We start from the raw sequence: 27,992 nt of genomic DNA on the forward strand, positions 1-27,992 counted from the left end.
TTCTGAAAGGTGGCAACCCCTAATTGTGCTATACAAATAAACTTGCCTTGCCTTTAAAACTGCCTTTTGTATTTACTCAGGTTAGTTGTGTCAAATATTGATTTTTTGGGGAGGATTTGAGACAGGATTTTGTGATATGATAAGAAACAGAATCAGGTGAAATGTGCACCAGCACCTCGACACCTCGACACATGTCCTCGTCCAGCCGGAGTCCTCTGGCTCCCTCTGGTGGCCGAGCGGCGCCGGTGCAGCTCCGGGATGAGCGTCAGGGTGACTCTCGCCAAGTTTGGTTACACGTCAGTGCGAAACCTGTACTGGTGAGCGGACGTGTACGCGCAGCGTCAGGCGGTTCCCGGATGACATCCCGGATGACAGAAACATGGAGCGGGTGGTGGTGGAAGTGCCGATCAACAACGGTGAGATACACGCCGACCTGCGCGCCTCTAACCCGCTCACTCGGCATTACACGACTCTCTCTCTCCCTCTCTCTCTCGGCCGGTGCACGTACACGCTGCTCTTTCTCTGACGCATTGATTCAGCCTGGACGCAGCTGCAGCTGCAGCTGCAGCCGCCGAGTGGCGGCGAGCCGGAGCCCGTCCCGTGTACGTGCTGGAAACGCAGGCTGCAGGCTGCTCACTCAAGTACTCACCCCTTTACTAGTTCATGCACTCACCCCTTTACTCGTTCATGCACTCACCCATATACTCACCCCTTTACTCATTCATGTACTCACCCACATGCTCACCCATGCTCTCACCCCTTTACTCGTTCATGCACTCACCCATATACTCACCCCTTTACTCGTTCATGCACTCACCCACATGCTCACCCATGTTCTCACCCCTTTACTCGTTCATGTACTCACCCATATACTCACCCACATGCTCACCCCTGTACTCATTCATATACTCACCCACATGCTCACCCCTGTCCTCGTTCATGTACTCACCCCTGTACTCATTCATGCACTCACCCATGCACTCACCCATATACTCACCCACAGGGCTGCCCCTGACCAAATTGGGGCCCTAAGCGAAATGTTATTTGGAGCCCCCCCCCCCCGCCCTCAAACCTCTCCCCATCTCAAATGTATCATTGGTACAAAATTACTGTATCACAACATGCCATTTAACTTCACAACCCATCAATAATAACAAATGTAGACATGTAAAGATAAAGTTGTTTGACTGTATGAGTCAAATGAAATTAAAAAAAAAAATTTACCTGAAATAATAAATAAATATTAAATAAAAAACTGACATAAACAAGTCACAAATAGCGATCAATTACTCACCAAGAGAAAGTAACTTCCACCACCTCAATCCCCCACAAAAAAACTGAAAGCAGGTCTCAAAGGTCGGAAATCAGAGCTAAAGAGGCATGTGTGCCTTTACAGATGCAAATTTATCTAATTTAAAAATAGTCAAACATTTTAACAAAAGAAATTGATATAAAATTATAGCCAATTTATTATATATTGGCTAAAGTTTGTAGCTTATATACGACCAACTGGTCATTTTACGACTCTTTTTCAACAGAGGTGAATGCAGAGGGCGTTAACAAGGCGTTCAATAAATGTTAATCAGGGCTGCTGGAAAAACACAATTCTCCAGTCTAAACAGAGACTGGAGACAGATTCATATGTAATGAGTGGAAGCTCAGGTGTTTGTGATACAAAGTTTTATTTCAACAACAGACCCACTTTCCAGTGAAGCACAAGTTTCCTTGTGTTTTGCCTTTTTTCTTCTCTCGTTTGCTCCTGATTTGTGATGTCTTTTGGATGAAAAGTTGAAATCTCTGCAAGAGCCTGCCTGCACACACACCCTTCTGATTGGTCAGATTTCGGGTGCTGCCAATCAATGCACGGCCAGATTACTCCTACCATTCAGATCTCTTTTCTCCTCTCCTCCTCACGGAAGCGCATATGCGCATCCATTACACATATGCGTTGCCGAGCAAATTGCGTCCCCTTGCGCAAAACGTGGCCCCCGTTGGAAGACTCACCCATACACTCACCCCTGTACTCACTCATGCACTCACCCCTGTACTCACTCATGCACTCTGTTGGTACTCCGCTCATCTGTGCAACAAAATGCTTTCATGAACACAGGCCCACTTCGCTCCCCATCATGACCTGTTAGTCGTCGCCATGGAAATAATGTGTAATCACATAACTAGACAGACAAATATAAACTCTCTTCTCTTACACTAGTTTAATCTCACTTAACAGCTTGTACGTAAAAGTTAGATGCCAGGAATTTGAATGATAATGATTTATATAACATTGTGTGTGTGCTCCTCTTTTAAGCCTATGTTTAATCCCAATCCTGCAAATGCAGCATCAGACAAGCATTGAAATATACCTTTTACAACTGTACATTATTCATTTCGGGGGGAAAAAAACATCCCTCCCCAAGAACCAGTTTACTGGAGTTGGAAGTTGGAGCTAGTTGCTGCTGATCGTCAGCCCCCCATCAGCAGGTGCAGACCGCTATGAATACAGACATGTAATCAGTTTCCTTATCAGTTCGATTTCCGATTCATTTAAATTTTATTTATATAGTATCTATCACAACAGAAGTGGTCTCTAGGCACTTTCCAGAGCCCCCAGAACATGACCCCCGAGCAATTATTACATAAACATAAACAATGGCAGGTAAAAACTCCCCTAGTGGGAGAAAAAAACTTAAGCCAAACAGTGGCAAGAAAGACTCCCCATTAGGAAGGAAGAAACCTTGAGAGCGTCAAGCAATGGAGGAACGATTTGATAGCAGAAACACAAACACAAGCTCCTATCTGCAAAATGATCCAGGACAAGTGGGGTGAAACCTCTAATCTGTTGTAATAGACGCTATATCAATAAAAGTGAATTGAATTGTTGGTATTGTTAACACATCTGCTTCGTCTGCTGATTTCAGCTTTTCCCTTTAAGGGTCATTAGTCATTGTCTTCCACCCTCATCCTCCTCTGACACCAACAAGCTGCATGTCCTCTTCCACAGCATCCATAACTCCCCTCCTTGATCTTCCTCTTTGCCGCCTGCCTTGCAGCTCCATCATCAACATCCTTCCACCAAAACACCCCCTCTGCACACGTCCCTCTTAATCTGGCCTGTTTGACCTTTGCTCCAATGCTTCAAAAGCCATGCAACCATTTCTAAATAATATCTAGTTTACTGTTCTACAGGGAGAAAGATTGTTCACTATCAAGACTGTTACCAGTCTTGGCAGCAAATCTACCCCAAAGATAGTCAGTGGTTTGACAAAGACCCCAAATAAATATATGCAAGAGCTACAGCTGAAACCCTACAGGCATCACTGAGCTTGTTAAATGTTAAAGACCACAATGACTGAACAAGTAGAGTTTGTTTGGAAGGGGTTGACAGGAGAAAGGCCCTTTGTCTTAAAATGACGCGGAAGCCCGACTGAGCTCCACAAAACTGCATCTGAACAAGGCACAAGACCTCTGTTGACAGATGAGCTCAAAGTGGATCGGCCTTAATGCGTAGCGCCATGTTTCTTATGAACCTGCAGGCAAAAAAAAGGTCTGTTCAACAGCTAAAACTGGGTCCTGCAACAGGACGGTGATCCAAACAACCCCCATCGAATCTATATCTGAAGAGCTGAAAAAAATATAGGAATCAAGGTTCCTCCACAACTGTGGGAGCGCCTGTTAGAAGGTGCCTAGGGTTACCGCTGCTAAAGGCGGATCCACAAGATATTGAATCATGACATCAGTATCGCTAGAATGACTTTTTGTTTTTCGGCTCCTTTCTTGACGAATAAATAACGGCACAGTGAAAAAATGAATATTGCGTCTGTTTGTCTGAGGTTGTTTTTGCCTAATACAAAGTCCAACTACGGAAAGGAATAGGTTGAAGCATATTGCTTATTGTTGCCTCTCCTGTGAAGTCCAAGAAAATCCCCCAAATTAATGCATTCAATTTCCAACTTCAGGCTATTCAGTTTCCACAGCGCCTCGAAAGCGGCAGGTTCGTTTCTCAGCGCGACATGACATCATCCTTCTGCGAGAGGTCATCGCCAAGAACCCTTTCGCCTCCAAAGAGCCAGGTTTGTTGTTTTTTCATGAAACTCCACTTACAAGCTGCAGAGGGTTGCAGCTCCAGCGCGATAAACGAAGATAACACACGGTGTGAAAATCTCTGTTCCTGGAGAAAGTCATTTTTTTTCCTCAAAGTTGTCCAACGCACCAAAAGTGATCTCCATCATTGATGATGTCAGGACGAATCTGGGCCCGAGTGGGGGAGATTATCACCGCTGCCCTCCAGGAGGAAAACTTTGAGGTGGATGCTCGACGGTGTCGCGAGAGAACCATGCTGCTGCTAGACTACTACAAGAAACAGGACTTCCCCAGTCTGCGCAGGTTGGTGTGCCCAGTAGGAATGGGCGATATTTTACCGTTCACGATATACCGTCCAAAAAATTCCCCACGGTAAGAATTTATCATCTCGCGGTAAAAACGATAAATTCCTGTTGATGGCGTTTTTGTGTAAAGCCGGATTTATGGTTCTGCGTTAAATCGATGCATGTGCAGGAAGGAAGGAAGGAAGGAAGGAAGGAAGGAAGGAAGGAAGGAAGGAAGGAAGGAAGGAAGGAAGGAAGGAAGGAAGGAAGGAAGGAAGGAAGGAAGGAAGGAAGGAAGGAAGGAAGGAAGGAAGGAAGGAAGGAAGGAAGGAAGGAAGGAAATGAGCCAGGAAGGAAGGAAGGAAGGAAGGAAGGAAGGAAGGAAGGAAGGAAGGAAGGAAGGAAGGAAGGAAGGAAGGAAGGAAGGAAATGAGCCAGGAAGAAAGAAAGAAAGATATGAGCCAGAAAGAAAGAAAGAAAGAAAGAAGGAAGGAAGGAAGGAAGGAAGGAAGGAAGGAAGGAAGGAAGGAAGGAAGGAAGGAAGGAAGGAAGGAAGGAAGGAAGGAAGGAAGGAAGGAAGGAAGGAAGGAAGGAAGGAAGGAAGGAAGGAAGGAGGGGAGGGAAGGAAGGAAATGAGCCAGGAAGGAAGGAAGGAAGGAAGGAAGGAAGGAAGGAAGGAAGGAAGGAAGGAAGGAAGGAAGGAAGGAAATGAGCCAGGAAGGAAGGAAGGAAGGAAGGAAGGAAGGAAGGAAATGAGCCAGGAAGAAAGAAAGAAAGAAAGAAAGATATGAGCCAGAAAGAAAGAAGGAAGGAAGGAAGGAAGGAAGGAAGGACAGAAGGAAGGAAGGAAGGAAGGACAGAAGGAAGGAAGGAAGGAAGGAAGGAAGGAAGGAAGGAAGGAAATGAGCCAGGAAGGAAGGAAGGAAGGAAGGAAGGAAGGAAGGAAGGAAGGAAGGAAGGAAGGAAGGAAGGAAGGAAGGAAGGAAGGAAGGAAATGAGCCAGGAAGGAAGGAAGGAAGGAAGGAAGGAAGGAAGGAAGGAAGGAAGGAAGGAAGGAAGGAAGGAAATGAGCCAGAAAGAAAGAAAGAAAGAAAGATATGAGCAAGAAAGAAAGAAAGAAAGAAAGAAAGAAAGAAAGAAAGAAAGAAAGAAAGAAAGAAAGAAAGAAAGAAAGAAAGAAAGAAAGAAAGAAAGAAAGAAAGAAAGAAAAATTCCCATTGACGACGTGTTTGTGTAACAAACATGGAGGATCTGAGTCATTCCAGTTTTGCAGTACAGGTGGACTCATTTAATTTGTTTTTATTAATTCAATTTCATTGGTGTAGTTTAGTAGTATTTAGTATCTTTTAGAGCAGTGATTTGGCTCCAAGGACTGAATGTGGTGATAGATTTATAGTTACAAAGGTGGAGTTGAATTGGTATTTTTTTTATCGTAATTTTTATCGTTATCGGGATAAATCCAGTTAATGAGCGGATGTGTCTTCCTGTAACTCAGGTTTGGAACGGAGAGGTTGTACGCCCAAAAAGAGGATTTGCTCCACGACGTCCTGGAGCTGGAGGCAGAGAAAGGGCTGCTGGCCAGCGGCGACGCTCCAAAGTACCAGGTGAGTGTCTGCTGACGGAAACGGACAAGCGCCGCTCATGTGACCAGCTCAAGAAAAAGATCAAAAAGAAGATCAAAACCAACCTCCCTGAGAATCAGGAACACGGGCGAAATTCCAGAAAAATGTCCAGAAAAACCCAAACGGTACCTGCTTTCTTTGTATTTTTTTTAGTTCATAAATACTGTATAATACTTTCTGAAACATCTACGAAGTAACAGAGGGATGTAATTATGAAATAAGGTCAAATATAATCATACTTTAATTATTTGAAAGCAGCCAAACACCTACTGCATTAACCTCTCGGCCAATTCTGCAGAGCTTTTCAGAGATCGCTTACAGAGATCCAGCTTGTGCGATCAAATCGCTACGAAATGTTTAGAATGTGGCCTTTAATCACGTCAGACGAACACACGCTCCACTTCTGTTCCTTGATCTTCGCCAGATACCCCTGGCTTAAACAAAAGTGTGTCGCTTGTAGGGCTGCAACTAACGACTATTTTAATAGTCGACTAGTCACCGACTATTGAAACGATTAGTCGACTAATCGGATAATTAGTAATTTTTTAAAACTTTAGTATGAGGTTGCTTGAATTATGTGGCAAATGATAATAAACACCAGAAAGATGGTACCAGAGCCCTGATATAGCGGGACTGTTTTCTTCATCCTGCTATAGCAGGACTGTTTTTTTCCTGCTCCCGCCTGCACCCGCAAAACTCTGAGAATTCATGCCCGCACGGCGCACGATAATGGAGATGCATTGATTTAGTGTCTTCTCCCGTCCCGCAAGAGAAATGTCCAGACAAATCTATCTGATTTAATGTGTACATGATCATTGTGGAGTTTGATGGATAATTGACAGTTCATAGGCACCTGACTGAAAGTTAGATGCAAATCCATCGTCATCATCACACAAGCTTTTTCGCCTTTCGCGCAACATCAATTATGCGATTGAGGTTATAGCAACGAGAGTAGGCTGTGAGTGGCTCAAATAATACTAATAAATAACATAAAATAAACAAAGTTAACGAATGGAACGAATTAATTTAACAAATGAAAATAGGCTTAATATCTTACCAAGGCGAGTGCGTTTCGTTCGACTGTGCTTTCTCTTCAAATGCATTACCGACGTGCTCCCGTGAAAAGCAAGGTCGGCTTTGCAAACCCTGCAAGTCATCTTTTTATTCGCCGTATCGAGGCTAAAAGGCTCCCAAACTTTTGAAATTGTATTACCCGTAGCTGCGCTGAGACGTTGTCGTGCATGCGCGACTCTCGGCAGAGATTGTATTGAAGTGAGACGCCTCACTCCATTGGAAAAACACGCCTGGCGACAATTGTCGACAATGGTGATTATCGATTTTTGTCGACAACGTCGGCGAATCGTTGCACCCCTAGTCACTTGGCTACACGGTGGTCTGGGGGCCGCACCTGCGATCAAAGTGTTGCACCCCCTTCGGGACCGCTGGGCTCTTCTCAAAACGGGCCTTGGCTTCTCCTCACACAAGGGGATCTACGTTGAAACTGTTCCTCCACCAGAGAAGAGTCGTCCCCGTTTATGCTCGAGAAAGTGATGAAACCGTCGTGAACTGCGCTCCCCTTTTAACTTCCTTTTAGAGGCACAATTTACTTATTTAAATACTGTTTAACCACTTTGTGATCTATGTTACTGATTGTTTTCCTCTGTTGTAAGTCACTTTGGATAAAAGCCTTTTTTTGTTGGGGATCTTAAGAACAGAAAACCTTGAGAACAAGATCATTTTTCATGTAAAAAAAAAAAAAGAAAGTACTGAAAAAGACCCAAAATTCCCTCAACACAACAATTACCATTCCTACTAACAAGACTCTGGTTTTTTTTATGTTTTTGGCTTGTAAACATCTTTTTTTTCACAACTTTGTCAGGAAGAGGAGCGAAGAAGTCGTACCATAGACGAGCTAACTCTACCAGAACCGGACAAACCCAACATCAATCAAGTCCACGCTGCAGGTAAAGCAGATTCAGCAGAGCAAACATGGAGATAACCTGTGTTTGATACCTGCAGTGCAGCTGACAGAAAACAGAGTCGTGTTTGTTTATGCGTCGGAGTTGGTGGACGGTGAGACTCTGGCAGCTGCTACAGTTTCAGTTCAGTTTTACCAAGTTTACAGTAAGTGTAATATTGATGCCATCTGAGGTTACAGAGTCCAATAAAACACAATCAAAGTCAAACCAATTCAGTCCAGTTATATTACAGATTAACTTAATGTTAACTATAGCAGCTCATTTAATTAAAGGGGGCCTATTATGGCATCTAATACCTATTTTAAACAGGCCTTGAATGTCTTAAAAACAAGCTTTTGATTGTTTTTGCTAAATAAATTAGAAATTCAGCCTCTGAGCCATGTCTTTATCTTCCCATTCTCTAACCTCATTATCTATGCGGGATTCTGAGTGGGCGGGGCTATGATAATGAGGCTCTGTGCGGATTGGCTGCCTGAATGACGCGATACACCGCTATGAAAAAATGGCGGAAGCTCCGGCCGGCGGAGTTAGTTGTGGGCGTGGTTTCACACATCGGAGGCCAACCTATGTAAATCGCATTTTCGTTACGTAACGAAAGGGAGCAGAATCTGAACGGCTCGTAGAAGCCACAGGACACTGGATGGCTCGTACAGACGCTGCAGAATTTGGTTGCTTTGCTCCTTCTCTGAGTTGGCAGGCTGAGGGGAGACCACTTTATATATGTTAAAGCAAGAAAAAACGTGTTTTTCATAATAGGTCCCCTTTAACATACAAGTTTTTGTGTACGCAAATTTTCCCAAATGTGAGATTTAGTCAACTTTCACGATTACAGATCCAGAGCAAGAGTGCGAGCAAATAGCCGAGCTCTCAGCGGCGCCGACGGCCAAGCGGCCCTGCCAGTGCTGCTGCCAGACCTACTCGGAGATCCTGAGCTTCCTGGAGAAACGCTCGGACGCCGAGCATCGGCTCCGGGAGGAAGAGCTCGGCCTGCGCAGGGAGGAGCTGGAGATTCAGAGGAGTGCGTCTTTCTCAGACAAACACCATGTAACTGTGTTGTAATCAGGATTCCTGATTTGATGCCATTCATTTCAAAGATAGCATAAAATTGTTCTAAAACAGGGGTCGGCAACCCAAAATGTTGAAAGAACCATATTGGACCAAAAACACAAAAAACAAATATGTCTGGAGCCGTAAAAAATGAAAAGTCTTGTATAAGCCTTAGAATGAAGGCAACACATGCTGCATGTATCTATATTAGTTATAACTGGGGGGAAGATTTTTTCTTTCATTGTGCACTTCGAGAAAAAAGTCGAAATGACGAGAAAAAAGTCCAAATTTTGTGAATAAAGTCGAAATGTTGAGAAAAAAGTCAAGATGTTGAGAAAAAAGTCGAAATTTTGTGAATAAAGTCGAAATGTTGAGAAAAAAGTCGCAATGTCGAGAAAAAAGTCAAAATTTTGTGAATACAGTCGAAATGTTGAGAAAAAAGTCGAAATGTCGAGAAAAAAGTCAAAATTTTGTTAATACAGTGGAAATGTTGAGAAAAAAGTCCAAATGTTGAGAAAAAGTCGAAATGTCGAGAAAAAAGTCAAAATTTTGTGAATACAGTCGAAATGTTGAGAAAAAAGTTGAAATGTCGAGAAAAAAGTCAAAATTTTGTGAATAAAGTCGAAATGCTGAGAAAAAAGTCGAAATGTCGAGATTAAAAAGGAAAGGAAAAAGGAAGAAAAAAGAGAAAAAAAGGAGAAAAAAAAAGAAAAAAAGAAGAAGAAGAAAAAAAGGAAAAAAAAAGAACAAAAAGGTCAAACAGTTTTGAAAAAGCTCCAGGAGCCACTAGGGCGGCGCTAAAGAGCCACAGGCGGCTCTAGAGCCGCGGGTTGCCGACCCCTGTTCTAAAACATTTAATTTTTTTGGTAATCAAAGCCAAAACTGTAGAGAAACTTGAATTAAATCATTGCTATGATATAAATAGTGGCATGAGAAATGAAAATGTTTGTTATGTGAATTAAGGGGGGTTGGATTATTGCATATGCAGATGATGGTGTCATCTTCTTTCCTGCTGGTGCTGTCATCGTTGTAACGTTCCTATTTTCTTGTTTCTCATCGTCAGGTAAGATTGCTATGGAGCGGGAACGCCTGGAAGCTGAGAGGAAAGAACGAGAGCAGAGATTCGAGCTGGAGAGCCAGGAGAGGCAGGTCATCCTGGACCTGTTAAAGGAGAAGGTGCTGAAGGGATGACAAAACACACAAAACGCTGCCACCTGCAGCGCCTGCGGGTGGACGATGTGGAGAGGCTGAGCCAGCTGCTAAAAAGAGGAAGAATGACGGTGAAACTGGAAGTGAGCGGATCAAAGACGGGGAACGGCGGGTCGACATCCAGACCGGAGGGCACTGATTGGCCGTTATTTTTGTCAAGCTTAACAGTCAAACCAACAAGTGATGTTGAGCGTGTGACAGGAGGTGTGTTTGAGTTTTATCTTCCCCTCAAACTATGCTAAATTGTCCCAAAATTGAGCAGTTTTTTTTTTTTTCTTAGACATGAAAAGTGAAAAACGGACATATTTGATTTAGAGAAGTGTTCAAATCCTCCTGTGGTGGCTCTGCACTGTTTTCCTCACCAATCCACCGGAGACACCTGCAGCAAACTGAATGGTATAAACAGTTTAGCGAGGTGCAGTTCCCATAATTCACATCGTAGCAGATCTCGGCCTCTCTGACCTCGGCATCTACTGAGCGCCCATCGAAGTGGCCGGTCCAGAGAGGGAGAGCCCAGATAATAGCTCTTCCTTCTCCTGGCAAATGTCTGGATTCAAGGGAGCAAAATGGATGCAATGCAGAAGCTCGGCCTCGTCACAAAGTCCCACAAGGACAGGAAGAGGAGGATGAAGAGGAGGACTCATCAGTGTCAACCGGTGATGAGACGTCAGCCTTAGTTTAGGTAGTTAGTTTACAGGATAAAAACCTACAGGGCAGGCTCTAAAGTACTTTAACGAAGCGACTTTATATAACTTTATAAGTGCAAAGTGACTGAAAACCAGTGAAATATTGGCCTCAACGAACTGCTCAGAACTCATTCTTATAGAATGATAATAAACACTTTCTGTGGCTCCGTCTACACGAGGATTTGAAAGCGTTTCACTTCCCTGGCTGTCATCTAAGAAACCGTTTGCAGACAGGTGTGGCGGCAGCATCGTGATCTACTGAATAAAACATTGGCAGACAGGATTTACTCGAGTCTTTTGCACAGGCAGGACATACCTTTCCTCATAGGACGCTATCACCAGTAAAAACACAATTCCTATTCTTTTAGGACTAAAAACGAGACAAAAAAACCTTGACATTATATTCAAAGGTTATAAAATAGGTGAAATTGTGCATCTGAAACTCTTGAAAATCCAGTAGCATTTAGTATATTGATGAGTTTATACATGCCTAATTTTTTCATTTTATATTATGGCTTTTTTTTCCCACATATTGACACAATTTCCTGAGGTTAATATCGGGGTTTGTGCCATGCTTTGGTCAAAATACCACCGGGAAACAGTTCCGAAACCCCCTTTTTAGCCATTTCCTCACAGCTGTGTTCATGTCAGCTGGTTGAGGCGGCGGAGTTAGCCACATCACATCATTTCTTTTTACTTTTTACCTGATTTCGGTCACATGAAACAAGGTGCAACTGTTTGTGAAACCTTCTGGGTAGGAGTTTCAAAGCGGCATCGATGGAAGCGTTGGATACACGACCAAGTTTGCAGGCAGATAGGAATTTGAGAGGAGATAAATATGAGGAGGCTGGAAAATTCGAGCCTGGTCAGCACGTCTCCCGTTCACAACTATTTTCACTGATGCAGAATGAAGCAAACTATTTGCTACGAGGCAGGGGGCGGGCTCTAAGCGACGACTCGTACAGGAGGCGAGACGGCTCCTTTCACATGCTTCAGGGTTCGTATCCAAAGGTGTCCAGAGGCAGTTTCTTCTGTTCCCGCTCCAACTGCCACCCGGAATTTAAAGTAGAATCCAGAGGATGCAGACTAGATCTTTGTTTCAGTGAGGAAAAGAAGTAAAAGGACTGGCCAGGCTGGAATAATTCTCCATTAATCTGGGTCTGTGATGTCACAGTATCCTGCAAACCGGAACCTCTTATTTAATTAATTTCAGACCCAGAAGTAAAGTGACATGTCTGTGTCACTTCAGACACGTCTTTTTATTTTAACGTTGCATATATCCCCTTTAAATAGTGTGAAATAAAGACTGAAATGCTGTATTTTTTTGATTAATGAACACTTTTGTACAGAAAAACAAAACAAAGCACAAACACTTTGTCCATGTTTTTTTCTATGTCATCAGTCATCTGGCATCCATTGCATAATGCTTATTGTTTAAAAGAACAACAGTTACAAATATGACAAGGTGCCCTAAGTGATATAGAATGAAAGCGTAAAATTATTTTTTAGGATGTAACACTATAAATAAAAGAGGCCTGGAGCAGAGTTTGTGTGGATCATGATCATTTCAATCTAAAATGATGCAGTGACGACTCATTTACCAAGAACTGCTTCTGCAAATGACCTTTTGATAAGTCCCACGCCCTTAGTGACTGTTGCTAACTCGGACGAGCTATTGGCAACAAATTCTGAATACAAAAGGACCGCTTTTTGTTGAGGAGCACACAAATAGTAGTTAATACAGGACTGTCTCAGTAAATTAGAATATTGTGATAAAGTTCTTTATTTTCTGTAACGCAATTAAAAAAACAAAAATGTCATACATTCTGGATTCATTACAAATCAACTGAAATATTGCAAGCCTTTTATTATTTTAATATTGCTGATTATGGTTTACAGTTTAAGATTAAGATTCCCAGAATATTCAAATTTTTCGAGATAGGATATTTGAGTTTTCAAAAGCTGTAAGCCATGATCAGCAAATATTAAAATAATAAAAGGCTTGCAATATTTCAGTTGATTTGTAATGCATCCAGTATGTATGACATTTTTGTTTTTGTAACTGCATTACAGAAAATCACAATATTCTAATTTTCTGAGACAGTCCTGTACATCATGGAGAGATATATATGAAAATATAATCGGAGGAAAAGTCACAAAGCTAATGTGAGGTAACCCCACGAGCAGCCCGCTGTGGACCCTGATACTGTCATAAAATGTGGGGCAGGTGTGCAACATCCCAAAGCCCACAATAATTACAATGGGGCCCACCATGGGACCCTGGTGTACTGATCGGGGCCCTACAGGGCCCAAACCACATAAGCACTATATTTCACTCCAGTACGGAGCCCCACAGTGACTTGCTGCAGACGGAAACCCCAACAAAGCCTTTGACTTGTGGCACGTGCAGGACCCCATTATGTGGGCCCACAATGGTGGGCTGCCCACAGGAGCCCCAACGTGGGCCCTGATTTGGCTCGGCCTGCAACCTGTTGATTGGTTTCCACATGTACCCTTTTATATATATGTGCAGATCAGTCAAAACTGTACGGAAGAGTATTAGGGCCATGTAGGAGAAAAAATATTTGAGAGGAAGATTGTTTTTTTATTGTGCACTTTGAGAAAAAAGTTGAAATGTCGGGAAAAAAGTCGAAATGTCGAGAAAAAAGTCGAAATGTCGAGAAAAAAGTCGAAATGTGGAGATTAATGTTGAAATACAATTTCGAGAAAAAAGTCAAAATGAATGTTGAAATACAATTTCAGGAATAAAGTCAAAATTTCGCCTTTTTTCTCAACATTTCAACTTTTTTCACGAAATTTTGACTTTTTTCCCAACATTTCGACTTTTTTCTCGAAATTTTGCTTCAACATTAATCTCGACATTTCGACTTTTTTCTCGAAGTGCATAATGAAAAAAAAAATGTCCTGTAAAATATTATTTCTATTTTTCTCCTGCCTAGCCCTAATACTCTTCCGTAAAACTGCATTCAAGCTTAAAGGAAAAACACAATTTACGGGTTTGATTATGATTGTAATAATCAGAATTGTTATTCCCTTTGAGGACCCTCATCGATCATCATACAATTATAAAATGTGATCAACTCAGTGGGTTAAAACAGCAATAACAACCCTCTGTTGGTCAAAATTTGGCTCAAAACCTGATATCCAGAATGCCAGAGCGAATTAAGTTTAAGGTTGACGCTGTAAATATTATATCTTTGAATGAATCAGATCCATTCATCAATAGAAAAGCTTATAAAATTGTTTAATTCTCCAAAATAATCTTCATTATACCACAAAAAAGTGAAAAACATGATTTGGGGAAAGAAATCTGTAAAGTTTGCAAAGCACTGCCAAAACCTTTGACCAGGATTGGAGTTTTGTTTATGAGCGTGCTTCGGGATTGGTCCATTTGTGTCTGTTTCCCTTTAATTATGAGTCAGACGAAGAACGCGCTCTGATTGGTGGGATTTGCACATTGCCCCGCCTCTGTTTTTCAACCCGCGCTCTGATTGGTCCGCTCGAATGTCAGTCTCGCCCATTATCCATCCAATGAAAGCGTGCTCGTGGTTTTCTTCTTAGCTGCGATGCTGCGAAGATTTTACTGTCTATAGTTTGTGTTTCGGCTTTATTTGGTTGTAACGTCTCTGAGTTTTACCTGTGGTTCATTTTTATTTATCTTTATGCCAAAAAGACAACACGAAGGGCATCTTCTGGACATCTTAAAGAGTCTTGACTCTGTTTTAGCTCTGTTTTCCAGCTGCCGGTGGATTTAAGGTCGTGCGGGAATTTCCACTGTTTCTCGTAGATTTTAAATAACCGACACACGCGCGGTGCGTTCACGTGTCATGTGGACCATGTGCCCAAAGTGTCGTTAGTTTGTAAACTGAGTAAGATTCTAGCATTTTCCCAACATTATTATGGTGTTTTTCTAAACCTATAATAGATTTAATTTTAAGTTGCACTGCTCAAACCTCCGATCATTTTATCCGCGAAGGACCTTTTGACAATTCAGTGGTATAATTGACCACATCCCCCACAGATTCCCCAGCAACATGCCCATAAAGCGTTTTGGGAGTCACAAGTCTTTGGTTTCTTACTCTCAAGCCACAAAGTTGTCTTATGGTTACCCAAACATGAACATCTCAAGAAGTGGCTACCGTGTTTTCTCTGCAAACTCCACCACCGCCTGCACCGAGCTGGCCAAGAAGATAACTGAGTAAGTACAGCTGCAAAAACAATTTTCTACCATGTTTTGGGTTTTATTTCTACATAAATAATGCTGATGTGAGCCACAGTATAATCATGTGATTTTTTTTATTTTAGTTTCCATGAGTTTTTGCTGACCCGAGGCTAAGAGTAGCTGGTGTTGTGAATACACTGCATTTAAACTATGTAACAAAAACAAACAGGAAAATAAGGGGTCACTTATATCACTGGTCTACATGAGTGTGTGTTGATGACAGGTTAAGATGCAAAGTATATTTTGTAAGGTTATTGTGAAAGGAAGCATGAAATTTACCGGTAAAATGTCAGTACTTTTGCACTTGTGCACTTACTGCAACTGCTTTGTTGCATGTTTAGTTTACAGCTGATTAGGTAAGAATGTAAACACAAAAATGTTGGACTAAGCCAGTGAACCTGCAGCAAGTAGGATTCAACCTTGATTCAACAGTTCTGCAGCTCACAGACCTTTCTACTAAGAAGCCATACTTTTATAATTGATATAATATAGGTTTAGCATCGCCTTGCTGAAAGATGCAAAGCCTTCCCTGAAAAGATGTTGATAGGAGAGGATATGTTACACATAAAACCTGTAGATGTCCCAATGTTTTTGCTTCTGCTATCAAATTCAGTATGAGATAATCTTTTTAATGAAATGGTAAAATGTCAATGTTTTGATTATGTATAAAAAATATGGGTTCATGAGATTTGCAAATTACTTTATTCTTTGTATATTTGCAAATTACTCTGTGTCCGAAACAACATTTTGGAGTTATGATTGTGAAACCGCTGTAAAATCTCATTTTTAACCAACTGATGGTTTGATATTTATTGTTTTTTTTTGGTTTGTATAGAAAAAAGAACACAGTTTTGAACTAACCCAATAAGTCTTCAGCTGACAACGACTATGGGCCCCTGAACAAGGCCCTTAAACCCCCAACTGCTCCCCGGGTGCAGAGGAGTGATTTCAGCGTGTTTCGTTAGATACATATATAAAATGCAGATTGCAGAAGTTGAACCGCCTACACGAGCAGCTTAGTTGTCACCAGGTTTACGGTTTGGCGGCGTTGCAGAACATTAACGGGGAGGTTAAACGGACAAGTGGCTGCTGAGTCGAGTTTTCCTGTGGAGCAAAGGTTTCAATAACTGCAATAACATTGAAGTGGATGTTTACTTACTGTCTCTTTTTCACTCCAGGCTGCAACATTTTTACAGGTTTAGATTTATTATTGTTTTTAAATACGTCTGTGAACTTACTGCGTTAAACTAGACACATTCGGCGGTCTAATTTGAATCTCTGCGACCTCCAGAGTAGCTTTACACCCTCCAGAGGCCTGTAATTATTGCAGGATGACACAGTCCAGTGATTCAGAGGAGAGGTTCTTCCTGAAAACAAGTAGATTTAGTGAATTTCCAGTCTGGAAATCTTTGATCCTCTTGTCACGTTTCAGATGATGATTTGTGAAAATGCTGTAAATTCATCATAAAAACATGAAAAAAAAAACAAAAATAGACAGTTTGAATACATTTTTTATATTAACTTTTCTCTCTTGAATGCATCCTTTCGTCATAGGTAATTTAACACCCTTTTAATTTAATACCGTTATGACAGGTGGTTCACCTGTCCCAATGATGCCGATCATAAAAACGTTTAAAAAAGCATTTAAAGGTGTTTTTCACATCTATATCTTTCTATCTTCCCCAGACGTCTGGGCGTGGAGCTCGGCAAGTCGGTGGTTCATCAGGAGTCAAACTCAGGTAAAGCAAAGCAGTAGGTCGGGATAACTGGCCGCCTCTTGGAAATCTGTGCAGCTCGAACCACAGTTTGTCAGTTCTCTTGACTTTTTATTGTATTTATTTCCCCCTCGGGTCTCTTGCAGAAACTCGAGTGGACCTGAAAGAATCTGTCCGTGGACAAGATGTCTTTATCATCCAGACCATTCCCAGGTGAGACGAGGGGATAAACGTCACGTGTTGCAGCCTTTTTGGCTTTAAACTAGATAAACGAGACTAAAGATCATAAGGATCAGCCCGACTGATGCTGGCAGGAGCTTTGGGGGGCGGAGAGCAAGATGATATCTTTATAAAGGTCTCAAAAATATATCCAGCTGTATGAAAAAGTCCCCACATATTACGTAAGGAGGAAAAGTACGACAATAGTACTGAACTTTGTTTGACACACCGACGTCTGTTTGACATTTCGTCACGAGGGTTTACCTAGTCCTCCGTGGTCGATTTGTGCAGTCCAGACCGTTGTTACCACGGCGACCAGCTTGCCATCTTTGAACCCCTGACACGAAGCAAAGAGGATGATGATGAAGAGGAGCAAGTGGAGCCGTGTTTGTGAGGAGGAGATGGTGATTCCCCTCAACACGGTACTCCGCACAGCTGATCTGAACGGTTGTGCAAATATGCCGCAGCCAGAATTCTGCTTCATAATTTATCTTGCTCCACGATAAAGTGGACGTGTCTGCGAGTAAATGTTGGTGGTAGGGGTGAATGTGTGGAGAAAAGTGGATCGTTGTTCAGGTGAAAGTGATAAATCTGAATCAGAAATCACTTTATTTTGCTAAATGTACAATGTACACAGGAATTTAACCTGGTAAAAAATAAAATGACAAATTTGAAATAAAAATATAATAAGTAAGTAAGAAATATATAATATGTACAGGACTGTCTCAGAAAATTAGAATATTGTGATAAAGTTCTTTATTTTCTGTAATGCAATTTAAAAAAAAAAAAAAAAAAAAAAAAAAAAAAAAAATTCATACATTTTGGATTCATTACAAATCAACTGAAATATTGCAAGCCATTTATTATTTTAATACTGCTGATTGTGGCTTACAGTTTAAGATTAACATTCCCAGAATATTATAATTTTTTGAGTGGGGATATTTGAGTTTTCTTAAGCTGTAAGCCATGATCAGCAATATTAAAATAATAAAAGGCTTGCAATATTTCAGTTGATTTGTAATGAATCCAGAATGTATGACATTTTTGTAATTGCATTACAGAAAATCACAATATTCTAATTTTCTGAGACAGTCCTGTATGTAATATGTACAAAGACTTATTAATAATTATAATAAAGTGTTCTTTGAGTGTCTTTAGAAGTGGGGTGCTGAGATGCCTTTATTTAAGAGGTTTGTGGCCTGGGGGAAAAAACTGGTGAAGTGCCTGGTGGTTTTGGTTCTGATGGACCTGAACCTGCGACCTGATGGGGGGGTGGGGGGTTGAACAGGGAGTGAACAGGGTGAGATGGGTAAAAAGGAAAAACTAAGCCTGTCTTCATCAGACAGAATGAGTCTGGTCACAGATTGATTTCCTGTGCACTCAAACATAGTTTTTTATTTTTTATTGTCCCGTTACTCAGAGACGTGAACACGGCCATCATGGAGCTGCTGGTCATGTCCTACGCCCTGAAGACGTCCTGCGCCAAGAACATCATCGGAGTCATCCCCTACTTCCCCTACAGCAAGCAGTGCAAGATGAGGAAGAGGGGCTCCGTCGTCTGCAAGCTGCTCGCCTCCATGCTGGCGAAGGCCGGTAAGACGCACCGCAGGACCGCCGGGCCGCTTAAACCACAACCTTTGGCTTCTATTCCAGCTTTTGGGGTCTAAACATCAGTTTATTTAACCCTTTATGACCGTCTGGAGCGCCGGCGCTACCGTTTGCATATTGATTTTCAAAATGTACAATTATACCCAAATAAAACAGAGCAATAATTCTTTTTCCATGTTAAACAGGAAGAGTTTCACTTACATATCCTGCATTTAGTGTCCCAGAGTTTTAATCCAACAAATCGTTTGGAAAAATCACATAATAATCCAGTAAAATTGCAGAAATCTTCATAATTGACATTGCAGGTTATTTATAGATCCGGTATGTGTTCACAGTAGGGCTGGGCGATATGGACCAAAAGTCATATCTCGATATTTTCTAGCTAAATGGCGATACTCGATATGTATCTCGATATTTTTTCTGTGCCATAATTGGGGTTTCCCCCAAAGCATTATAGCATAGCATCTCTGTTAGCTTCATTTTTTTCTGAGGCAAACCCTTATAAAAACAGTCAGTTTTAATACAAAGCCTCGTGCCAAATGTCACACGGGTACATTTATTAACAGAGATCTGCACAATATCAAAATGTATAAAACAAATGAAATAAAAATAAACTGCCTGCATATATAGAATAAAAATGCTTCTTGAATAAAATAAAACAAATATCCCTTTCCTGCATAACAATTAAATTAAAATACACTGTACAATTAATACAATGTAGACAGTAACAGGCAGACTTTTCCACTGAGGTTGACAGCAAATAACAAAACATTTGTGCAAATCTCAAATAAAACATTCAAGTCAATTTGTCACAAAATAAGCTATATAAAATAAAAAAAAAAAAAAAAGAATTTTTTTTTTTTTATTTTTTTTTTAATCGATATAAACGATATTGTCTCGTACCATATCGCGTTTGAAAATATATCGATATATATTAAAATCTCGATATATCGCCCAGCCCTAGTTCACAGCTCGTCCTACGTTGACGTACGTTGAACCGTACATCATCACGTTGTCAGTGTGTCATCAAGTTGGATTTTTACATGTGAAAAGGGAGGTGACGTCATTCCCAGCAGTCGGGTCTTGGTCCTGTTGGGTCCAGTTTAGTCCGGAAACAAGTCTGTTTGAATTTGCGCTCTTGTTCGTGCTTTTTATCAGAGATTTTCACTAAAGATTACTCGCGACACACACACCATACACACACTACACACTCACTATACAAGCCCACACACACACACATATTATGATGAAGACATGATATCTAAACGCGATATATAAAATGATATATCTCAAAAACTAAAGTATGACTTCATTCCAGATACATTTCCTGGTGTTTGAAAGCCTTCTGTGTTACTTTTTTCCATTGACAGTTTTGAGGGATTTAGAAAAATATGTGTGAAATTAAAAAACGATTTACATATTTTTGGTAATTATTTGCACTTTTTAGCAATTTATTTATTTAGTATGGACTTGTAACATACTGTACATATTATTGAAGATGGGCTTATATGGGTTGTTTTGATGCATAGCAAATAAAAATACTCCATAAAATGGCAGTATAGCATGCAGAAATGTAAAAATATGCTTAGGTGGACTTGTTCTATGGTAGCTCATAAAGGGTTAACAACATTACGTTTTTAAGCCAGAATCATTCATTTCTGTCATTCTTTCTTTTTTTATTGAGTATCTCGGTGCTCTTTATTTTGTTGTTTTAACGCTCGTGCACGGGTCTGATGTGTCCGATGTTGCAGGTCTGACTCACATCATCACCATGGACCTTCACCAGAAGGAGATCCAGGGCTTCTTCAGCTTCCCCGTCGACAACCTGAGAGCATCTCCGTTCCTCATCCAGTACATCCAGGAGGAGGTGAGGCAGCGCCCCGTAACCCTCCCAGCAGGACACCTGCTGTAGATCTAATATACTGAATTACCTGAGTAACCCACAGGTTTTTGTTGTCGTTTTCTCCTCAGATCCCGGACTACAGGAATGCTGTCATTGTTGCAAAGTCACCTTCGGCTGCTAAAAGGTAATGAGCAAACTGAAACCTGACTAACTTTGGAGGATTCAGAATTAAATGTGCATCTTTCCCCCCCGGCTGCATGTACTATTAGTATTGTGACATCTGTACTGCGACAGGGTTCCCACACTTCCTGGAAAATGATTTAAAAAAAAAAGGTAAAATGTCCTGGAAACGGTTAAGTTGTTCTGGAAACTGATCCTCCCCCTGCCTTGTTAGTGAAAGTAAATGGGTTTAAAGTTCTGCGTATGTACATCTGTGGTCACCTGATCAGGGAAACATTAAGGCACCATGTGATGCTACCAGCCAATCAGATCTCCTCTTCTGCTCAGAGCGGTTCTCCAACCCAGAGCTTCCAGTTGAATGTAGCTGGATTAACTGACTTTTCAGACCCGGTTACGTACTAAATGCTTTTTAGAGACAAAACTAGCGGCTGAAAGTTGAAAAGTGTCGTTAGTTGTGAGGTTTTTCTCTCCCGCGGCCACAAGCTCCTCCCTCTCCCGTGTTGAGTGACAGGCAGAGCTGAAGTGGGCGTGGCCTTTACTCTGATTTCAGCAGAGCTGATTACAGATAACAGGTGATATTCAAGCTGCGCTTTATCCAGTATTTCAAACTTGTTTTATTGTCTGACAATAGAAAGTAAGTGGGGAAAAACTTTACTGTGTTTGTGCACAGATAGATGATAAGATAAGAAATTAGAGAGATTAATGATCTAACCTCATTAATTTCCAGTAAAACTAGTTCCTGGAAAATAATTTCAGGGAAATAGTGGGAACCCTGTGTGGATGTATCTGGGAGATCGGATTAGTCGGCAAATGATTTCAGAGTTTGTAACCATGCTTGGATGTGGGTTTGCTGGGTACTCATGTTCGTGCACGTGTGGCGGACAGAAGTTTGTGACATTTTAAGTAGATTTAAAAAAACAAAACAAAATATAAGTGACTTCAAAATGATCAGAAACTAGAAACAAACAGAAATCTGCGTGAACGAACTCGACTCGAGGATTAACGGCGTTTGTGACCCTGAAGTTACAAGTGTGACCCGCCTTTAAACCCAAACTGATCACATGGTGACGAATCGATCACTAATCAAACCGTCTGATCAGAGGACGTTTGGATTTTTCCTTTCTAAAATGTTACTAGCGTGTCTTTATGGCCTCTAATGACATTGCATATCGTATAATTCTGCAACGTTGCTTCTGAACTGTAACAAACAAAGATTTCTACTGAGGATTTACTGAACGCCGAGCATTGTGGGTATTTTTTTTTACTCTCTTTTCTTGTGTCAGAGCTCAGGCGTACGCTGAGAGGCTGCGGCTGGGACTGGTGGTGATACACGGGGAGGCAAACCACTCCGAGTCCGACATGGCGGACGGCCGGCAGTCCCCCCCGCTGACCCGGCCCAGCGCGGGACACACCGGCCTGGAGCTGCCCGGTGAGTCGACACGCCGCGTTTTACAGCCGCGTTTTACCCTGCAGCCAGTTCCGCCTCGACCCGAGCTGTCACCTGACCTGTGTTCTGGTACGGTGTCGGGTTCGGTTCAGGTAGGTCACGTGGAGACCGCACCCCGAGCCCGGCGAGGCCTCGGGGTTCGTCATCAGGCGCCTGATTCACTTCACCTCCTCGGCTCATTTTCATTTGTTGAACCGTCTCTGACTCCTCCCCTCCAGTTAGAAAGGTTTTTCATGTCGGTTTTATCATGTCGTTTCCTCAACGGTAAGTCCTGAGGGACATCATCAATTTCATCAACTTCATGTTTTTCTTTTTATCGCTCTTAGAGGACACGAAATTTCAAAATGAATGAATGAATGAATGGTTTATTTCCGATAGAATACATTGAGACATTTACATGTTCATTTCACAAATAAAATAAAAGGTAAATCGAAATGTCTGAAAAAGGAGTAGGCTGAAGCCAAGGGCTTATTATAGCCTATCCTGTGCAGTGTGTATCATTCACACAATATGGCATCCGGTGGATGATAAAACACAAATAAGAAAAGGAATATATAAAAATAAAACAAAGAGAAACTGTCATTGCATTATGTTATATAAAAATAGTAATACGAATAATGCAAAAAGGGGTATATAGTGGTGCTATTTTCATGTTGAGAGTGTTCAAGTTGAGATTCACAAATGTTTTTACTTCAGAAATCAAATGTTTTGTTCTTCAGAGTTTCATTTTTAGGTTTATATCGTGGTTGCTTTTTTTTTTATTAAGATTTTTTTATTTAAATAACCAAACTATACACCCCCATCACACACACACACACACACACACACGGTAAACGCCAGACACGCCTCATTTCCTGGACTAACGCTCCAAATTCTTTCCGTCTCTTTCTTTCTTTCTTTCTTTCTTTCTTTCTTTCTTTCTTCTCGATTGTTTTGCTTTACATACGTGACAACTCCGAGGGGGATGAATCTTTTTTTTCTATTAGGAGCGTTTCTATAAAGCAATACATGTTTTTCTAATATGATTGACAGTCAGGTCAGCCAATGGCTAGCTGTTATCACTTCCTTGTCGTATTCGTCATGACATCAAACTTACCGAAACAATCGGCCGGTTGTGCTAACGTAGCGTCAGCTAGACGCACCAGTCACTTCTGATTTCACCATCGAGTCTAGACGTCTCCTTAATCTGATCGTTATCGGATCTTTGTCGTCCATGTAAACGTTGATTCCTGCGTGCCACTCTTGACCCACGGAGACCTGAGGCCGCTCAAAGAACCTCAACGATGCGTCAGGTCTTAATGGACTCAGAGACTCGGTTCTGCACTCACAGGTCCGTCTACCAGAAGAAGTCGCACATTTACAGCACAAAAATCTGATCTGGATTTAGTGGAAGCACAAAATTGGTTGTTTTCTTTAACCAAACTCAGCCTCCTTGAGCGGTTCTGTGGTGGCCGGAAGGTTTTCGGGTCAGAGCGTGATGTTGGCATGGTGTTTTAACCGAATCTGTATAAACTGCTCCTGATTTGAGATTACAATAATTGACGTCCTGAAGGTAACGTTTCTTTCCCGTCTGCCAGTGATGATGGCGAAGGAGAAGCCACCGATCACCGTCGTCGGAGACGTGGGAGGAAGAATCGCCATCATCATTGTAAGAACCAGCTTTTGTTTTGTTCTTTGATTTCCGCTCTGAAGTGGGGAAATGTGAGGGGACAGAAAAGAGCTGAGAAGAAATAAAATGAAATGTATTACCGTAAATGTAAGCATGAATATATTTGATATTTCCTCTCAGCTCTTGTCTGCTCAGAAGTAAGACGATGCAGATGCAACAGCTGTTCATCGTTTTTTGCAGTTCCAGTGCAAATCAGCATAAAAATAAACATGCAAATAGAAGTTTTGTTTGTTTCCTGACTTTGAACCACAAAATGAGTCATTTCTAACCTTAAAAACTGTATTTTTTTAGGATGAATTGACCCGCTTATATTCTCCTCGTGTAAAAGTGGATACACGGTGAAGGTCCTGGCCTCACATTTAACGCCTCTCAGTCCAGCAGGGGGGGGTTCGCCTCACGTATCATGTATGATATCAAGACTTAGACTTAGACAAACTTTATTAGTCATTTTGGATTTGCATAGGAAATTAAATTTCAAAGCATGTAGCACAGTGGTGAATATGGCATATTTACAGTTTACATAAAGAGATAAATATATTTACATGGTGCAGATACAAAAATGTGATGTAATAGCGTTGTAGTTAGTCCGTATGTAATGTGTGTTTCAAAGCAGTATGGCAGATAGATCCTGAGTGAGTGAGGTTGTCCTGTGTAGGTGGGGTGGGGGCTTAGAGAGGAGGCAAATGTGAAAATATCTGGTGGGAAAAACTGGGTCCTGCAACAGAACGGTGGTCCCAAACACGGCGGTGAACCTGCAGCCGAGAGACTGAAAGATAAAATCATCACAGGGCTGCAGCCGAGCAGATCCGACCTTGGTATCATTTCAACGCTGCAGTGGGACCATTAAATTAAACTTCATTGTCATTGCACAGAGACATGTACTGAGACAACGAAATGCAGTTAATATCTAACCAGAAGTGCGGAATGTACAGTGGTATAAAATAATGAAGTACAGTGTGTGCAAAGTGAGCAGCAGTTTTGTAAACTGTGTCAAACTATGAAAGGATATATACAGTATGGAAGATATGTACGATATAGTAAAAAAAAAAGTAATGAACGAGTGAAAGAGTATCTGCAGGTCTGGAAGAGACAGGCACACAGGCAGGGGTTACATTCAGGTTGTTGTTACTAAAAGATGCTACAAGCTATGAAACCAAGGGGATGCACTTCACACCGTTCCTGTATGTCAACGATGTGGTATGCCACACGTTTGTTGTTCCTCTCTCTCACAACTGCACACCCATCCCTTTACCGAGAACCAGAAACAAGCAAGGTGAGGCAGCGTTCAGTTATTCTGCTCCTCACCGGTGGAACAAACTTCCTGTAGACCTGAGGTCTGCTCCAACTGTCAGCTCCTTTAAATCAGGATAAAAATATTACTGTTTACTGAAGCTACTCTTAAATTAAATACTTACCTGCTGTACTCTACTGCCCTTACTTTTTAACATGTGCTTTTTATTATTTTACCTCCTTTTCTTATCATTTTATTCTTTATTTAAGCGTACTCTTAAATTAAATACTCATGATTTTTGAAAACCGCGCAAAGTTACACTAGTGATGGATAAGCCCTGAATGCCGGCATTGTTACGTAGAATTGTCAAATTGGCACAGATTACTTTTGTAATACTGTATTTGACCTGGTCTTTGTACGTTTTGACTGTACAGAAATTTAATTCTTGCCATTTTAATAATGAGATGAACCTGCTGTACTTTACTGCCCTTACTTTTTAACAACTTGTGCTTTTTATTATTTTATTTACTGTTTAATTATGTCTTGCCGCTTTTAATGTTGTTGTAAAGCACTTTGAATTACCTTGTGTTGAATTATGCTGTACAAATAAACTTTCCTTGCCTTCCGTCTCCCAGGACGACATCATAGACGACGTGGAGGACTTTGTGGCGGCGGCGGAGATCCTGAAGGAGCGCGGCGCCTACAAGATCTACGTCATGGCCACGCACGGCCTGCTGTCGGCCGACGCCCCGAGGCTGATAGAGGAGTCCGCCATCGACGAGGTAAAGCCCTCACGCGTCGGTTCTGCTTCACTGGCGCTGAACAACGGCACAGAAATGGATCTGGAATATGTAAAATAAAATAAGCCGTTTGAAAAAAGAGAAGTTGAACTTTGACTTTCATGACTCTGTTTTCACGCATGTCCTCGGTCCTGAAAGAGATGAAAAGCTTAGAGAAACTAAATAAAAACAAAGTGCTTTGATCATTTTCTTCACAAAGGAGGATTTAAAACACCTTAAACGAAACGTGAGAACGAGTTGATGCCGGCAGCACGGCTCAAAAGTTAGTAGCATCCCGTCGTCTTCAGAGAACTCAGTTGATGCAGTTTTTAGAGGAATGTTGTCTTGTTTGACGAAGGAAACGGGTCATAAACGAGTATAACTTTAACTTTCAGAGGAATGAGGAGCATCACCGTGACGGTTTCAGGATTTCTAAACATCATCACCTCTGAATGACTCTGCTTCCCTGATATTCAGCTTTTATACAGCTTTTATCACCTAATTACTTCCCTTCAGCCTCCCTCACGTCCCGACTCGTTTGAGACGCCGTGCTGCCGTCAGATTCATTATGAGCTGATATTATTCATTTCAACCTGCAGTATGTTAATATGATTTTTTTTTTTTTTTTTTTTTTTTTTTTTTTTTTTTTTTTTTGAGGGATGGACATCTCTGCATTGTGTTTTTATTTGCCCATCACGCGGCTTTCATACTCTCTTGTAGTCGGGATTATTTAAAAAAAAATAAAATAAAAAAGTTGAGTACACCCTTGAAGGGCAAAGTGGGGTCAGGTTTTTATAGGCTTTATTCGTTAAAGTTTAAATGCCTTCCACCCACGATCGTTTAGTCACTTGTAATACAGTAATCCCTTGTTCCAAAAAGAACCTGTGATAAGTGAAATGCGCTAAGTAGCAACCTTTTTTTTCTTTTTTTTTTTACAATTATTATACAAGGCTTCAAATGGCGGAGATCAGTCCCGCCGCGACCCGAGTAATTGGATTTGAATGGTAATAACTACAGTAGGACAAATTGTGACTCGCAGGTATTTCACTGCTCTTCTGATGCCGCTGCATCCTGACTCGCTCTGTAGCGTCTTTTTCTTCTAAAGCCGCGGTGCAGGTGTGTTTTTTTTTGAGAGAAGAAAATAGTTATGGGTCGTTGTCGCTATTTTTTCTTCTGGCCAAAAAGATTCTTGTAAACCGACATGCCACCATCGATTATAGTTGAGACTGTAATGAACGATTCATCAAAGAGTCCCGTTCCTGAGCTGCTGCTGAAGCTCATTGGCCGTTCTCAGCATTGTTGCTAAGCGACCAACTTTATTGACACAGGAAGTGAATAAGCGGGGAGATTGTTTAGCCAATCAGAATGCAGAACACGATGCACGATGCAAATCCGTGAAGCAGCGAAACGTGAAAGGTGAATCGTGTTATAGTGAGGGATTACTGTATACGTTTTTGGAGAACTAAGATGTACCTAAAATGTGATGACTTAAAATTTGAAGATTTTCTTCATAATAACTGATTTTTAGACGTTTTTTTTTTAGATAAGGACTATTTTTAAAAAAAAGAAAAGAATTTGGCAGATTTTCCAGTAAGCGATGACCTTTTGAAAACCTTTTTTATTTTCATGTTCAAGTGTTTATTTGGCATTTTTAGAAAAGGAGAGTGGGATACTACAGTAAAGTGGGCGTGCCTCCGCGGGGACGTGAGCGGGCTTGTAACGGCCTGACTGCAGCTGTGTCTCCCCCGTCCTGCAGGTGGTGGTGACGAACACGGTTCCCCACGAGGTGCAGAAGCTGCAGTGTCCAAAGATCCAAACGGTGGACGTGAGCATGGTGCTGGCGGAGGCAATCCGCCGCATCCACAACGGCGAGTCCATGGCCTACCTGTTCCGCAACATCACCGTGGACGACTGAAACCCGGACGGACGTTTTACATTCCAGCGCACGACGCGGTCGCAACGCCGACACGTTTGTTTGTTTAGCCAAAGCCTCCGTTGACTGAATGTTCCATGTAAATCAGGCAGCATCGCCGCAGGAACCGAGGACGCTGCACCTGATCCATCACGTGCAGCTCATCGGTCCGCCGCTGCAGAATGTGATAAATAAAGCTCTTCTGATTTTAAAAGAATACTTCTGATTTTTTCTTTTCT

The 27,992-nt window shown here is 41.6% G+C and overlaps 2 protein-coding genes across 3 annotated transcripts; both read left to right on the forward strand.

The window, feature by feature from the left end:
• Nucleotides 1-328: 328 nt before the first annotated feature.
• Nucleotides 329-12,442, forward strand: si:dkey-45d16.4 (uncharacterized). 2 transcript variants are annotated; one of them, XM_061734706.1, is made up of 7 exons: nt 329-416; nt 3,957-4,070; nt 4,242-4,383; nt 5,860-5,968; nt 7,866-7,950; nt 8,798-8,983; nt 10,076-12,442. In XM_061734706.1, the coding sequence occupies exons 1-7, from the start codon at nt 380-382 to the stop codon at nt 10,201-10,203; spliced, it is 801 nt and encodes a 266-aa protein (XP_061590690.1). In that variant the 5' UTR covers nt 329-379; the 3' UTR covers nt 10,204-12,442. The 2 variants fall into 2 exon arrangements, with proteins under 2 accessions (XP_061590690.1, XP_061590769.1); XM_061734785.1 differs by having other exon boundaries at nt 405-416; nt 4,198-4,383.
• A 2,015-nt stretch (nt 12,443-14,457) lies between these two features.
• On the forward strand, nt 14,458-27,945 carry LOC133456078 (phosphoribosyl pyrophosphate synthase-associated protein 1-like). The gene is made up of 10 exons (XM_061734641.1): nt 14,458-15,126; nt 16,837-16,889; nt 17,012-17,078; nt 18,505-18,677; nt 20,444-20,559; nt 20,664-20,719; nt 21,999-22,144; nt 23,740-23,810; nt 25,698-25,844; nt 27,598-27,945. Exons 1-10 carry the CDS (start codon nt 14,963-14,965, stop codon nt 27,754-27,756), a joined length of 1,152 nt encoding a protein of 383 aa, XP_061590625.1. The 5' UTR covers nt 14,458-14,962; the 3' UTR covers nt 27,757-27,945.
• The last annotated feature ends 47 nt before the right edge of the window (nt 27,946-27,992 follow it).

This window comes from Cololabis saira, chromosome 1, assembly GCF_033807715.1.
Source record: "Cololabis saira isolate AMF1-May2022 chromosome 1, fColSai1.1, whole genome shotgun sequence".
In the NCBI taxonomy this organism is placed as follows: Eukaryota; Metazoa; Chordata; class Actinopteri; order Beloniformes; family Belonidae; genus Cololabis; species Cololabis saira.

Coding starts and splice junctions, on each gene's coding strand:
- si:dkey-45d16.4 (XM_061734706.1), top strand. CDS start 380: ATGGAGCGGGTGGTGGTGGAAGTGCCGATCAACAACG. Junction 4,384..5,859: donor GACTTCCCCAGTCTGCGCAG/GTTGGTGTGCCC, acceptor CCTGTAACTCAG/GTTTGGAACGGAGAGGTTGT. Junction 8,984..10,075: donor GGAGCTGGAGATTCAGAGGA/GTGCGTCTTTCT, acceptor TCTCATCGTCAG/GTAAGATTGCTATGGAGCGG.
- LOC133456078 (XM_061734641.1), top strand. CDS start 14,963: ATGCCCATAAAGCGTTTTGGGAGTCACAAGTCTTTGGTTTCTTACTCT. Junction 16,890..17,011: donor TCATCAGGAGTCAAACTCAG/GTAAAGCAAAGC, acceptor GGTCTCTTGCAG/AAACTCGAGTGGACCTGAAA. Junction 17,079..18,504: donor ATCATCCAGACCATTCCCAG/GTGAGACGAGGG, acceptor CCCGTTACTCAG/AGACGTGAACACGGCCATCA.